The sequence below is a fragment of the Podarcis tiliguerta genome (genome assembly GCF_965153285.1).
Source record: "Podarcis tiliguerta genome assembly, chromosome: 13".
NCBI classification, from domain to species: domain Eukaryota; kingdom Metazoa; phylum Chordata; class Lepidosauria; order Squamata; family Lacertidae; genus Podarcis; species Podarcis tiliguerta.
Window position 1 is genome coordinate 35785190 of NC_139546.1, and position 13366 is coordinate 35798555.

Here is a 13366-nt window from a genome sequence, read left to right on the forward strand (position 1 = left end):
TGGTATAGCCTCCAAAACCCAAATGCATACACTGTGATGGTCTCTTCCAGACCATTTCCAGCTATCTAAAGAACTATGTCCATCTCCGGCGTAAGAGGACAGTAAAACCATGACGTTCCTGCTGTGAACAAGGAAAAACAAAATGGATCTCCAAAATGGATCCAGAATTTTAGCAAGGATGTGAGATGAATACATACTTCTGCCTGCGAATGATTTCATGGGATTCGAAAGCGTAGGCATGGCGGTTGCCTTCAAGGAGACGAAACTGGCGCTGGAGTTTGGCTAACTCGCTTTCGGCTAGTGGGACACAAAGCCAGTGAAGCAACAGGTGGTTTGGGGAGACAGAGAAAAGAAAGGTGGTTAGAAAGTCCAGCATGATGGCCTTCTCTGAAAGACCCCACCTATCACACCTGGCACAAGAATTAGGGCAGAGACTAATGTGGTCCAGGATTACAGAAAGAAGGGAACTTCCCTGCTGTGTTTGGCACAGATTTGATGAGCACAATCATGAGCAACTTAATGACTACCAGTGGTATTCCATTTATATAATGAGCTCCAGTTGGCTTTGTTAGGCTTGAGACAAACAGCTGTTTTTAAGAGAGCCAAAAGGGGTTTGAGAGAGGCTTCACTTTCCATGAACATGCCCACAGGTTTTGTCCCAATGTCACTTCTGAACAAACAGGTTTTGCAGGTTCCTGCAACAATAAAAAAGCCTCTAAGACCTGTGTGCCAGAGAACATGCTTTTCCTCATAGAATTCTGGGCAATGTGGTTAGTTAAGAGTTGCTGAGAATTATAACTCAGTGAGTGCGGACCCTCCAAGAGTCCCTATTTTCCAGGGACGCCCCCAATTTAGAGAAGCCATCCCGGTTTCTGATTCGATCCTGGAATGTCCCACTTTTCCTTAGAATGTCCCTATTTTCACTGGAGAAATGTTGGTGGGTATGGAGTTATCTGACCCCCCAAGCCATCTGAAGGCAATCCTGTATAGGGAAGTTTTTTAATGTTCAACGTTTTATTACCTTTTTATGTATGTCGGAAGCTTCCCAGAGGGGCTGGGGCAACCCAGTCAGATGTGTAGGGTATGAATAGTGAAATTATCATTAAGGAATGGGACATCCCTATTTTCATTGGATAAATGTTGGGCGGTATGTGAATGCCCAGAATTCTTTGAGGGAAAGAATGTGCTTTAAAGGTATGGTGTATATACAGCCTTAGTGTACACAGCAATCCTTGTTTCAAAGAGCCTTCAATTCTCTGAAGAAGAAACACACACGCAAGCATCAATGACCTCCATGTAGCCAAATGATAGGTTTCTTTGGTCACTATCAGGTTCCTGGACCCAGGGAATCCTTGAGTCTACAGAACTTGGTCAGTTCTGGGAGGAATTGGTAGAGCTGCTTTTGTGCTCCTGATCTAGGCAGCCCTGATGTGTGGCATGCTATGATCATTCAGTGCGGTTTATCAGGAATGGATTGTGGAAAGGACTGAGGAACAGAAGAGGCTGTGCTGCCTTTCAGGGGAGGCAGCCAGGGGGGCGAGGCAATACCTGTTCCCTCTTCATCAGGACATGATTGCTTTTCTGATCAGGTGCTAATAGTGCCAAGAACAGACCAACCTTTATTCTACACTCCAGCCTTATGGACATCTGGTCCCTTGGCGGCAGACAGGCTCTTGTTTTGTTCCTCGACTGCCATTTTTTGTTCACTCCCAGCAAAGCGAATGACTCAGTCTCTGGATCCTCACAAAGCCACTGACTCATGCCCACATGTGTCCCCCGTATGCTAGCAAGGATTTGGACAATTTGTACCTCCGCTACTTTAATTTAGTCCCTGCTGCTTTTCAAAGCCAACATTCACTTAAGAGGCCTAGTTCAAAGAGTAATTCTTACAAGCTAACCAAGACATGTGGAAAACAGCCAAGGCGCCCTGGTTCTGTCTCTTTGGCCTCATTCTTTGGATACAAAGGCCTTATTTCTCATCCCTCTGCTCCCTTTCAAAAGCAGTCCCCTTTAGCAACATTTTTGCTTGGCTTGAAAAATATCCCCCAACTCCTTCCTAGTCACCCTGGCAAAAACTGAAAGGAAATATATATTATTTCATGTAGCTGTCAAAGAAGGAGATACCCTCTTAGCTTTATTTTTGTATCAGATTTTGCAGAACTGCCTGGTACCTTCAGTTTGCTTCAACCTGGGATCAGTTTCAGTGAGTCTGATGTAGTTATACACATTTCACTGCAGACAGTGAGCTACTAGCATAAATCTTCTCAGTAAAAATATTTATTATTGCTGGTTTCATAGCTTTCTACATACATGCAGTGGCCTAAGACCACAGCAATATTGTCCATGAAAACCCTTTATAAAAATACCAAATACATATACATGTATGTGTGTGTGTGTATATATGTGTGTGTGTGTGTGTGTGTGTGTGTATATATATATATATATATATATATATATGATGACATGGGTGCTTTATAGCAGAGACTTAGGCTAAGAAGTGTCATGGGAAGTTCCCTAACCACAAGAACGTTTGCCATAACGTCAGCTGAATATCCACATGTTGTCAATGCATTAAAGCATGCAGCAATTCAGAAAAGCCTGCACTAACCCCAAACTTCAAAAGTTTAAACTGCTCTGTGAGACAGCAAGAGTGCTCTGCTGATATTTCACAAAGTTTGGGGGTGGAAGGATGCTGTGAGGGAAAACAGCAGCCGCTAAAACACTATGGGAAGAGCAAGAATATATATGGATTTCAGCCTGGAATAATCACATTGGTGGAAACAATATTGCAGTGAGCTAAGCGAAATCAGGGCAGGCCCTCACCAAATCCAGACTTCAGCTATCAATATTAAAGGATGTCTTCCTGTTCAGAGAAAGTTGACCTCTAAATACCAGATGTTTGGGACAAAATAGGGACTGTCACTTCCATGTTCTGCTTGTGAGTTTCCAAAAGCACCTGGCCAGCTGTCAGAAACAGAATGTCTTGGATCCAGAGAGACTTAATCCAATCCAAGGAGACTTTTATGTGCACAGACTTAGTAAAAGCAAACTGAATGGAGAAAGTGGGCCAGAGAATGACCTTTCTGTTTCCCTATTCCAATGTGTGTGGGGGGGGGGGGATTTTCCATTCAAATGACACTGGGATCACATCACAAGCTGCATCCAGGGACTCTAGTGTTACAAGCTTCCCACAACAATATTCCCAAGTGAAAATTCTGGCTATGCAAGTGTTCCTACAGCGGTATCCTCACTTCCCTCCATAGGAATTTACCAAGGCCTTCTAAGTCCACGTCACTGCCATCTGAGCGGAGGCTTGAAGCAGATTTGAAGAACGGCATCTTCGGTTTCTTCCTGCTGGTGGGAAAAAAAATGATAAAACAAAGTGGGAGGCTAGCAGGTGAGAATCACTGTCATAAAATAACTCATTCATGGAAAACAGTGCAGCATACTGCATAAAACATATGAATGGGGAGACCCAGGTTGGAACACTGCTCGCCATGACATTTCCCAGTCTGATCTTGGGCCAATCAAATGAGCTTAACCAAGGGGGGGGGGAGCTGTCCCCCTCTAGATCAAGTAAAACAATAGAAATACTTAACTGACCAATCACATCAGTTCTCCCCCCCCCCTAACGAAAATCCTGGCTACGCCCATGGCCAGTCACTACATCTTAGTCCAGTGGTTCTCAAAGGTTTTTTTTTCTGGGCCAGGCTTTCAGAATAAAAATTTGCTTGTGCCACACTGATATTTTTATTGATAAGAAATACAATGGAAAACAAAAAGAACTCCTAGCAGTGCTTGATTTATAACAAGGAACACAACATTATGAAAAACTATCCATCCATATTCTGCAAATAAAAAAACAAATATTTTGATACTAATCTACACTACGCTACACTGAAGTGTTTAAATGTTTCTTTGATTGTCCACAAATCTTTCTGCCACACTTGCCATCATCTCTTGCCACACCTCAGGGGTGCTAGGACAATTAACGGCAAGGGAGCAAGACACCTCTATTCTGTATTCTGAGCTCCCTAAATAAAAACATAAATAAATCCAAATTAAAGCACACAAATAAAATGGCAATCCAACATTTTCTCCTGCCAACTGACATTCATCCTACCAGCGTGCACAACGCCACAGAAACCTCTAACCAGCTGCATGCATCTAATTCAGGGCTCTGCTTTGTTCGTGGCAATTATATTTTCATGTGTTTTAGAGTCTGGCAAACTGCCTTGTGAGATCAATGCACCCTGAAAGGCAGGTTTTAAAAAGTAAACTTCATTCTAACTCAGTACTTCATATGCAGTCTCTTCTGCTGCATTAGCCAGCATACTTCTATCCGTTACACAGAATCATAGAATGATAAAGGGATCCCAAGAGCCTTCTAGGCCAGCCCCCTGCAATGCAGGAATCCTGCCCACAGCCATCATTGGGTGGGTTCAAACCACCAAACGTCTGGTTAACAGCCAGGTACACTGGCCCATTGTGCCACCTGAGGGACAATTTGTGCCTTCAATATTTCATCTTTAAGAAACTCCCATCCATCTTGAATTATCTTCTCTTTGAATATTTCTGACCATGAGACTTCACCTAATAGTTCTTTAAGAAGTATTGAAAGACTTCTAAAGGTACCAGTAACGTTCAAGAGCCCAGACTTATAAATATAATCATTTCCCTGCTTGCCTGAGGTGGCAGAGAACAGCCTCAAGATGCCTGTACCCAGGAAGCTTAACAAGAGTTCCGTCTTTCTTTCAGTGTTAAGACATCAAAACTAGGGGGGCTTTGGGCTAAAAAGGCAATATATAAATTACTTAAAACAAATGATTAACGTAGGTGGTAGCATTAAAAAAAGTTGTGGGCCAGAAACTTGGGCAGACTTATCTGCATATCCTCCAACATTTCTCTGATGAAAACAGGGGCAACCTGTTCAACAGCAGCAACAACAATCATTTTATTATTTATACCCCACCCATCTGACTGGGTTGCCCCAGCCACTCTAGGCAGCTTCCAACATATATAAAAACATAATAAAATATTAAACATTTAAAAACTTCCCAATACAGGGCTGCTTTCAGGTGTCTTCTAATAGTTGTATAGTTACTTATCTCCTTGGCTCGGGGGTCACATAGCTCCAATGAAGATAGGGACACCCTACCACACCCTCCAATATTTCTCCAATGAAAATAGGGACATCCTAAGGAAAAGCAGGACATTCCAGGATCAAATCAAAACTGGAATGGCTTCTGTAAATCTGGAACTGTCCCTGGAAAATAGCAACACTTGGAGGGTCTGTATTTGCAAGGCTACAAAATACAAGAAAGGGGTAAGCCATACAGTGTGGGTGATATGAACACTGGCAAGGCTCTCACACAATACAGCTGCAGAGTGAAAACTTTATAAGCAGTCTCTAATGCAACAGCGGGACGCGGGTGGCGCTGTGGGTAAAACCTCAGCGCCTAGGACTTGCCGATCGTCAGGTCGGTGGTTCGAATCCCCGCGGCGGGGTGCGCTCCCGCTGCTCGGTCCCAGCGCCTGCCAACCTAGCAGTTCGAAAGCACCCCCGGGTACTAGTAGATAAATAGGGACCGCTTACTAGCGGGAAGGTAAACGGCGTTTCCGTGTGTGGCTCTGGCTCGCCAGAGCAGCGATGTCACGCTGGCCACGTGACCCGGAGGTGTCTCCGGACAGCGCTGGCCCCCGGCCTCTTAAGTGAGATGGGCGCACAACCCTAGAGTCGGACACGACTGGCCCGTACGGGCAGGGGTACCTTTACCTTTAATGCAACAGCCAACCATGTAACAACAAGCCCTTAAAACTAGTGTCTTAACAGATCAACTTCTCAGTAACACAGAGGATGTATAAACCTTGTAATGCCCACCTCTTTTGCCTCACATTTTATTGGCTGAAAAACTATGAATGTAATTAGCAGGGCTGGAGGGTTTTGTGGTTGTTGTTTTTTAATTCCACTGTGGGTGCCTGTGTGGTGAAAAGGACAATTCACTTTTCATTTTAAAAATGAACATTTAAACTAAAATCAGGTGTGCATGCAGCATTTCCCTTTGTTGCCTTTATTGCTTTCTTGTGGTCCAGCTGAATGACCACAAAAATGCTGCTGCTGTAAGTAACATCATAGTAGAACCACCCTTCCTGAAACAGAATACAGTAACCTCTGGTACTTAGCACAAGACACACAGACACACACACACCATGTTACTTCTTAAATATATCCCATCCAATAGTTTTACGACCACAGCAAGCAGCATAATGCATTAGCACTCACTAAATTTTGCCCACACTTAAATCCGCTCATCTCTTTTCAAATCACACATCTACCTCATCCTTCTTCATATACATACCATTCCCCCCCCCCCTTTCCATCCAAATTCATCCCGTGCCTGTTTTCCCACTATACCTAAACACCCTCTTATCCAAAATCTGTATAAAAATGCAGCTTTCTCAGCATCTGTGAACTGGATTAAATCAGCCCCAACTCCCGCTCCAAAAGCATTAACTAGAAGTACCTTTGCTCTCTACTGGAGAGCCACTCTGACAGCTATGCACTTTATGTATAGGCAATCTGTTTGGGGGATGCTGTGGTGCAAACTCCTGGCCTCTCCTGCCAACAGCACACGTTGCCTTTGTCAACTCAGTTGTTAGCAACCGTCTCCAGGAAATGCATCAGCTCTTCACCAGTCCTAATGAATGAGGAAGGGCAAGAGGAGAGGAAAAAGAGAGCAGGTTACATACAACTGATTAGGAAGGCGTTATGAGGATTCCTGGGTTCTCTAAAAGGGTAATCTAGAGGGCCAGCTAAAACAGGGGGCAAAAGTAGAAGAGGACTCCAGGGTTTATTTGATAAGGTAAAGCAGGGGTTGAAGGTTATGGTGGACCCGAGATCCAAATGTGCTCAAATGAGACTGCTGTCTTAGAGCCCAAGAAAGAGCAAGTGATTTTGAATTCTCAAAGATAAAGGGAGGTTAAATTTGTATGAGTTATAGAGCAATAGCTTCTGAATCTACTGGGAAGGTAGTAGGGTCTAATGAGTTATAAGAGTCATGAAAGTCAAACACACAGAGAAAAGGCTTATCTAGGAACATCTGGTTAGTTTAGACACATTTTTCTCCTTTTCCTACCCTTTCTTATACTTGGCAATCCCTGCCCCCCAGCCCTACATACAACAGTCCTTTAACTTTCCACCATGCCACACAGGGTCCTAATACTTTCAGATGTACCTAAGGCTCTACCAGGACAAATCATCATAATTGTCAGGTCATCTTGTTCCATGGATTTCTCAGGTCAGAATGTCAGCTGCCTACAACTACTGCTGTGTGCATTTCTAATCACAACCGCCAGAGAAAGCAGGAATTTAGTAGCTATATTTCCATTTACTGCCCCTGCCCCTTCTCCTCAGGAAGTGCTTCATCTGCTTAATTTCTGTGTTCCATGCTACAGCGATAGTTAGAAAAAGAGATGGCAACCCCACCTAGCATTGTATATTGTTGGTGGGCACCAAGTAAATGCACCAAAGGTCCTAACTGCTTCCATGACCTATTCCCAGCATGTTATGCCAAAGCTTTAATGTACCAGATCCAGGACGTGAGAGTTCAGGTATCAACCAAGTGAAGGGTCACAGCTCATGCCAATATCATTGAAGATCATGCTATGACCCTGTGAGGGCATATGATGTTTAGCAGCTCCAAGGACCCTAACAGGATGTGGCAGTGCGGTGTAGTGGTTAGACTGTAAGACCCAGCAGGCCAGGGTTCAAAACTCCACTCAGCTGTGAAGCTCACTGAGCAACGTTAAGCCAGCCATTGTTTTATCAATCTAACCTACCTCACAGGGTTACTCTGAGGATTAAATAGGGGCAGGGAAGAGCCATATACACCACCTTGAGCTCCTTGGAGGAAAAGTAGGATATAAACATAATACTAAAATCCCAATACTAATGTGTTTGGAGGTATGCGCCTACTCCATAGACTCAGCAGGTGACCCCAAAGCCTGACCTCACCAAAGTTCTCTATAACCATGCCAAGGCACCTGAACCACCCCCTAGGTCCTGGTAGATCATGCTAAACCCCCCATGTAGCCATGAGGCTATGGGGCTCAGTCACACTGCAACCCCTACAAGTCATGCCAAATTCCTTTGAATGTGCCAAGCCCCCCATGTCCTGGAAGGCCACACTGGAAATCCTGCAAAGTCACGTGACTCCAAATTATCAGCTCACAATCACACAAACCCCTCAAGGTCCCCCTGCTTCTCCCTCTCCAAATTTACTCAAACCACACATAGGATCCCAGCAGTCCCTAAGCCCCACCCCTTCTGGTAAGCCCATCCCTTTACTTTACAGGCCTGCATTCCCACTGCGCATGTGCGAAATTAACAGTTCCTTCCTTCCTTCCTCCCCCCTCCCTCTCAAGCCTCTCGTTTTACTACCCTCAAGATTAGTTCTAGGCACATGCGCAGTGTGAGACTTCGTAGCTGCCCGACGCGGGGCGTGCGCGAGGCGACGTACGTAAAGGATCGACGACGCGGGAAAGTTGCCATGGCAACTTTCCATCGCCAATGGCCCTTGCCAAACCACATCCCTCGCTCAGTTTGTCCCACTGCTGCTGGTTGCCATGGAGACTGTTTCAGAAAGGAAGCTCGCGAGGGCTGGGAGATAATGAGGCACCGCGAAGGGAAATATGACAGGCTTTGGATGGGGCAGGAAGAGGGCTGTTTCGGAAAAAGGGGGAACTTTGCACCAGCCCCTCGACTCTGAGGGGAAATTTTGTATGGAGGAGAAATGATTTGTAATTTTGATTATTATTTTTTGCTCGACTGGCAAATTATAAACTCCCCCCGCTGCCTTCCAGTTATACATTCAAGACTAGAATATTACGTTTTTATTCAATATTCTTTTTGTGACTTTTTAGTGAAGGGCAGGATATAATTCCCATATTGATATGGGGGAAATGCTAGGTTCCATGTCTACAAGTTTATCAATTTTTACTTATCATTGCATTTATAGCCCATCTTTTCTTCCAAGGAGCTCATGGTGGCTTACATGGTCTCCTCATTTTATCCTCATAGCAACCTTGTAGGCAGGTACACTACTGAGCTTCAAATCCACACCATACATTTAAGGCACTATTATACTACTTCAACTGTAATGGGGGATCCTAGGAACAGTTTTCTTAAGGGTGCTGACCTCACAGAGCTACAATTCCCAGCACACTAAAAAAAACCCACTACAGTTCCCAGTATTCCCCGTAACTGTTAAAATGGTAAAATTGTGCTTTAAATATATGGTGTGTGTGTGACCTTATAGCTGTGTGGGAATTTGAACCCTGGCTTCCCAGATCCTAGTTTGATACTCTTAACCAGACAAGCTATATTTCTAGTCTTCATGGTTATGGATGAGGAAAGGGGTAGTGGGTAAAACATAGTTTCTAGTCCTCATGGTTGCAAGGAGGCAATCTTAAAACAGAAAATGCACACATCCTTGGGAACTGGGAGATGCAATAGCATTATAAGCAAGCCTTTTCCTGCCTCTTCTTACCCTCCCACAGAATAAATCAGGTTAACATAAGAGGGCAGCCTCAGACTATTCAGATAGCTGGGTCGGTGTACATCACTGTACTGCAGTTTCTGGTTGTGGATGACAGCTCTGCTTGGGGAACCTCACAACATTGCAAGTCTCTAGCTCTCCCTTTATATGTGTGTGTCATTCAATACTTAAACCCATTTTCCAGTCAAGGTGAATGAGCAGTATTTATATTTTACTAGCACACTTTCATTAGGAGTCACACCTCTGATAGGGTTGATATGTCAAGACTCCAAAATGTGGAACTTTGGCTGAATTTTGCCATGGCTTTGCTTGTGTGCTCAGAGCTTGGTTTTGTAAGGTGGAGTCCTGTAATTTTTTTGGTGTCCAAGAATCAGGTTGGGGGATCCGCTGAAATAGATTAGTTCTATGATAGTTTTGCTCTGTGCATGCAGAGTAGCTGGCATTCTGAGGTGGAAGAATTGACTATATTACATCTGAATCCTGATGGAGGATCCTGCACATTGTCAAAAAAATCCTGCAAGTAGAAAAATAGTATACCAGGAAGCAGACATGGGGGTGGCCCCATGTCCCAGGTCTTGTTTGTCAACATAAGAAGACCTACCGAGTTCATCATTCTGTTCCCACAGCGGCCAATAAAATGTCTATGGGAAGTCTGAAAGCAGGACTTGAGTCCCACAGCACTCTCCCTATCCAGCTTCCATCAGCAGTGGAGAGAGAACATACTGTAGCCATCATGACTAGTAGCCATTGATATCCTGTGGAGCCTTGGATCTGGTCCATAGCTGTCAACTTACAGATTTGAAAATAAGGGACCAGCAGCCTTGAAAATAAGGGACCAGCAGCCAAAATAAGGGACCTGCAGCCTCACCTGTTCCAGGCACTCCAGTCTTCCTGTCCTCCTGCAGTCTGGTCAAACTCATGCTGGTAGCTTCAAGAACACTGTCCAACCAACTTTGTAACCAGAGGTTCAACTGAATAGAACCTGAATCACATGCACCACGAGGCCTATGCAGCCTCAACTTAAGATGGCTCCCCAGCCTGGCTTTGCACTGCAAAGTTTGCAGCAGCACGTGCAACAAAATGGCGTCCAGCATTCAAAACCCCCCTCAGCTTGCATTAACTAGCCACACACAAGGCATGCAAGCTCCACCCCCCCAGTTGTTCTTAGACTTCTGATTGGGTGAGCAACACCCAGTGTTGGCTAAGCGACAGAGTTGGAGCCTCCCACCTCCCTGGCCGGCAGGGAGGGAGGGAGGGAGGGAGAGGAGCTGCTTCCTTTGAAATTTAAGGGACATCATTTAAGGGACATCTATCAATAAGGGACAGCAGCAGGACATGGCGCTGGAAAAAGGGACTGTCCCTTCAAATAAGGGACACTTGACAGCTATGATCTGGTCACCACCCCCCCCCCCCTGAAAAAGGATATTGCAAAGTTGGGAAAAAATTCAGAACAGGACAACCAAAATAATCAAGGGATGAAGCAACTCCCCTATGGGGAGGAAAGGTTAGAACATTTGGGGCTTTTTAGTTCAGAGAAAAGGTGAGTAAGAGGTGACGTGCATAGAAGTGTATAAAATTATACATGAGAAAGTAGAGAGGAAAAAGGTTTTACTCCCTTCTCTCATAACGCTAGCAGTGTACCTAGCAGTGCCCTTGAAGCCTGGACTATAAGCATTCTCTCTAATATGCTAATAGTTTCCCTTTACTTGTAGGGAGATATTTGGTTGGTTTTTGTTTTGTTTTGTTTTTTGTTTTAATGTAGGAGAAGATAAAAAAATTGTACACCTCCCCGCCACTCCTTGCAGCCTGAATTCTACTCTACCACTTGCCTATTCATTCAGATGCCTCTTTGTAAACCAGGCAATTAGTGGGAATCCGTCTGGGACTATTTTTAAACTTGTGCTATGATTTCCATTTTTGCCCTTGAGCTTCACTTTACTTTCTGGATAAATAAATACTTTCATTGAAAAGGCAATTAATCCAGTCACTCCCTGTTCCAACTCTTCTCTTGCCAGTCCTTCCCTTCCCCGTACCTCTCATCCACTCTACACCACAAGAACATATATACGTGATCACAGACTCTTGTACTCGTATGTTAATTATTCTGGAATAGTTAACAGACTCTGGTCCTGTAACCATGGCTATCTCGAGTGCATATGCAGAAAGGTGAAATAGATACTTTAAAAAAAGAATGTAATGTTTTTAAGTGCCCAGCAGGATAGAAGCAATCATGATTTGCTTATTTATTTATTTAACCCCTGCTCTTCGGGATCCTTCTGGATGGAAAAGAGGGGTAGAACTAAAAGAAATAAACAAGCTATTATAGTGTTGTTATGGTATAAGAGATAGAAGATAGGGTTCGGCAGAGGGGGAGAAATAAAAACACCATGCAAAACAGAGTATATTCAAGAGTATATGTTAAACTTCTGAAAATTTAATAAAAAAGAAGAAGTAAACAAACAACTGTCATAAATAACTCCATCCAGAAAGGTGCACTAAAAGGCAGTAGAAAATCCAACCTTTTACCAATCTATAGACACCATGACTATAAATATGGCAGGGAGGTAAGTGCGTATGAGCAGGCCACTAATCTGGATTAAGTGATCTTGAAGATGTACTGTGGAAAATTTCCCGCAGTTTTAAATCTTAAATTGTTTATGGATTGCATACTTTGCATTAACAGAAAATTTAAATATTGCTATAGGTTCTGGGTGCCAGAGTTTGTGAGTGCAAGTCACCCATAATTTTTGAATTCAGTAGAAGAATTAAATTTAGTTCCTGCTAATGAGCCAGGCCAGCTCCCGCAGAGCTAGTTGGATGGGGGCTATTGGAAGAACAGGCTGATGATGGCCTGTCATTAAGTCTTCTTCTTTGGCGATCACTCGTAGCTGAGTAAGATTGTCTTCCATAAACATGGTTTTAACAATGAGTCCGTAAGTGACTGTGGAGGCCAATTTTCTGTATCCACACGTCCTTCCACAGTGGGGACATTGGTTTCCGAGCGGGAGTTGATCACAGTGTGGATTTGCCAAGAGTGCCTTCCTCTTAGCACATTTCTCCCTTGCATCCTGAGTTCAAGTGTCTTCAAAGCCCATGACACCTTTGGTAAAGGCTGTCCTCCAAGTGGAACGCTCACAGGAAAGTGTTTCCCAGTTGTCAGTGTTTATACAGTACTACATTTTTTTATATTTGCCTTGAGACAGTCTTTAAACCTCTTTTGTTGACCACCAGCATTAAGCTTTCCATTTTTAAGTTCAGAATGGAGTAGTTGCTTTGGAAGACGATCATCAGGCATCCGCACAATATGACTAGTCCAACAAAGTTGAAGAATCATTGCTTCAACAATGGTGATCTTTGCTTCTTCCAGTACACTAATATTAGTTCACCTGTCTTCCCAAATAATGTGTAAAAAAAATTCAGAGACACCGTGGCTGGAATCTTTCAAGGAGTTGGAGATGGCGTTTATAAGTGGTCCATGTTTCACAAGCATATAGTAAGGTTGGTAGTACAATAGCTTTGTAAACAAGCGTTTTGGTTTCCCTGCGAATGTCCTGGTCCTCGAACACTCTGCACTTCGATCGGGAGAAAGCCACACTCGCAGAGCTCAGGCGATGCTGGATTTTGGCATCAATGCTGGCCCTTGTGGAAAGATAACTGCCTAGGTAGGAGAAGTGATTGACATTTTCCAATGTTACACCATTGAGTTGGATTTGTGGCGCTGCAGAGGGGTTATTTTGTACTTGTTAGTGCAGCACTTTGGTTTTTTGGATGTTGAGTGATAGGCCAATATTTTCGTAAGCTTCTGCAAA

General features: G+C 43.9%; 2 protein-coding genes across 3 annotated transcripts in view; one reads left to right on the forward strand and one right to left on the reverse strand.

Annotated features, from left to right (window-relative positions):
- Window positions 1-6580, reverse strand: part of ODAD1 (outer dynein arm docking complex subunit 1) — a 22009-nt gene extending 15429 nt beyond the window's left edge. The window contains exons 1-3 of one of the 2 annotated variants that reach the window (XM_083411619.1): window positions 6525-6580; window positions 3272-3354; window positions 198-297 (exon numbers count right to left, since the gene is read on the reverse strand). In XM_083411619.1, coding sequence (XP_083267745.1) covers window positions 198-297; window positions 3272-3338 — 167 coding nt within the window. In that variant the 5' untranslated portion in view covers window positions 3339-3354; window positions 6525-6580. The remainder of the gene's footprint in view (window positions 1-197; window positions 298-3271; window positions 3355-6524) is intronic. The other variant, XM_083411620.1, reaches the window with a different exon arrangement.
- The window catches only part of EMP3 (epithelial membrane protein 3 (MAM blood group)), a 25186-nt gene continuing 15083 nt past the window's right edge, over window positions 3264-13366 (forward strand). The window contains exon 1 of the mRNA XM_083411695.1: window positions 3264-3397. The gene's annotated coding sequence lies outside the window, so the exon portion shown is untranslated. The remainder of the gene's footprint in view (window positions 3398-13366) is intronic.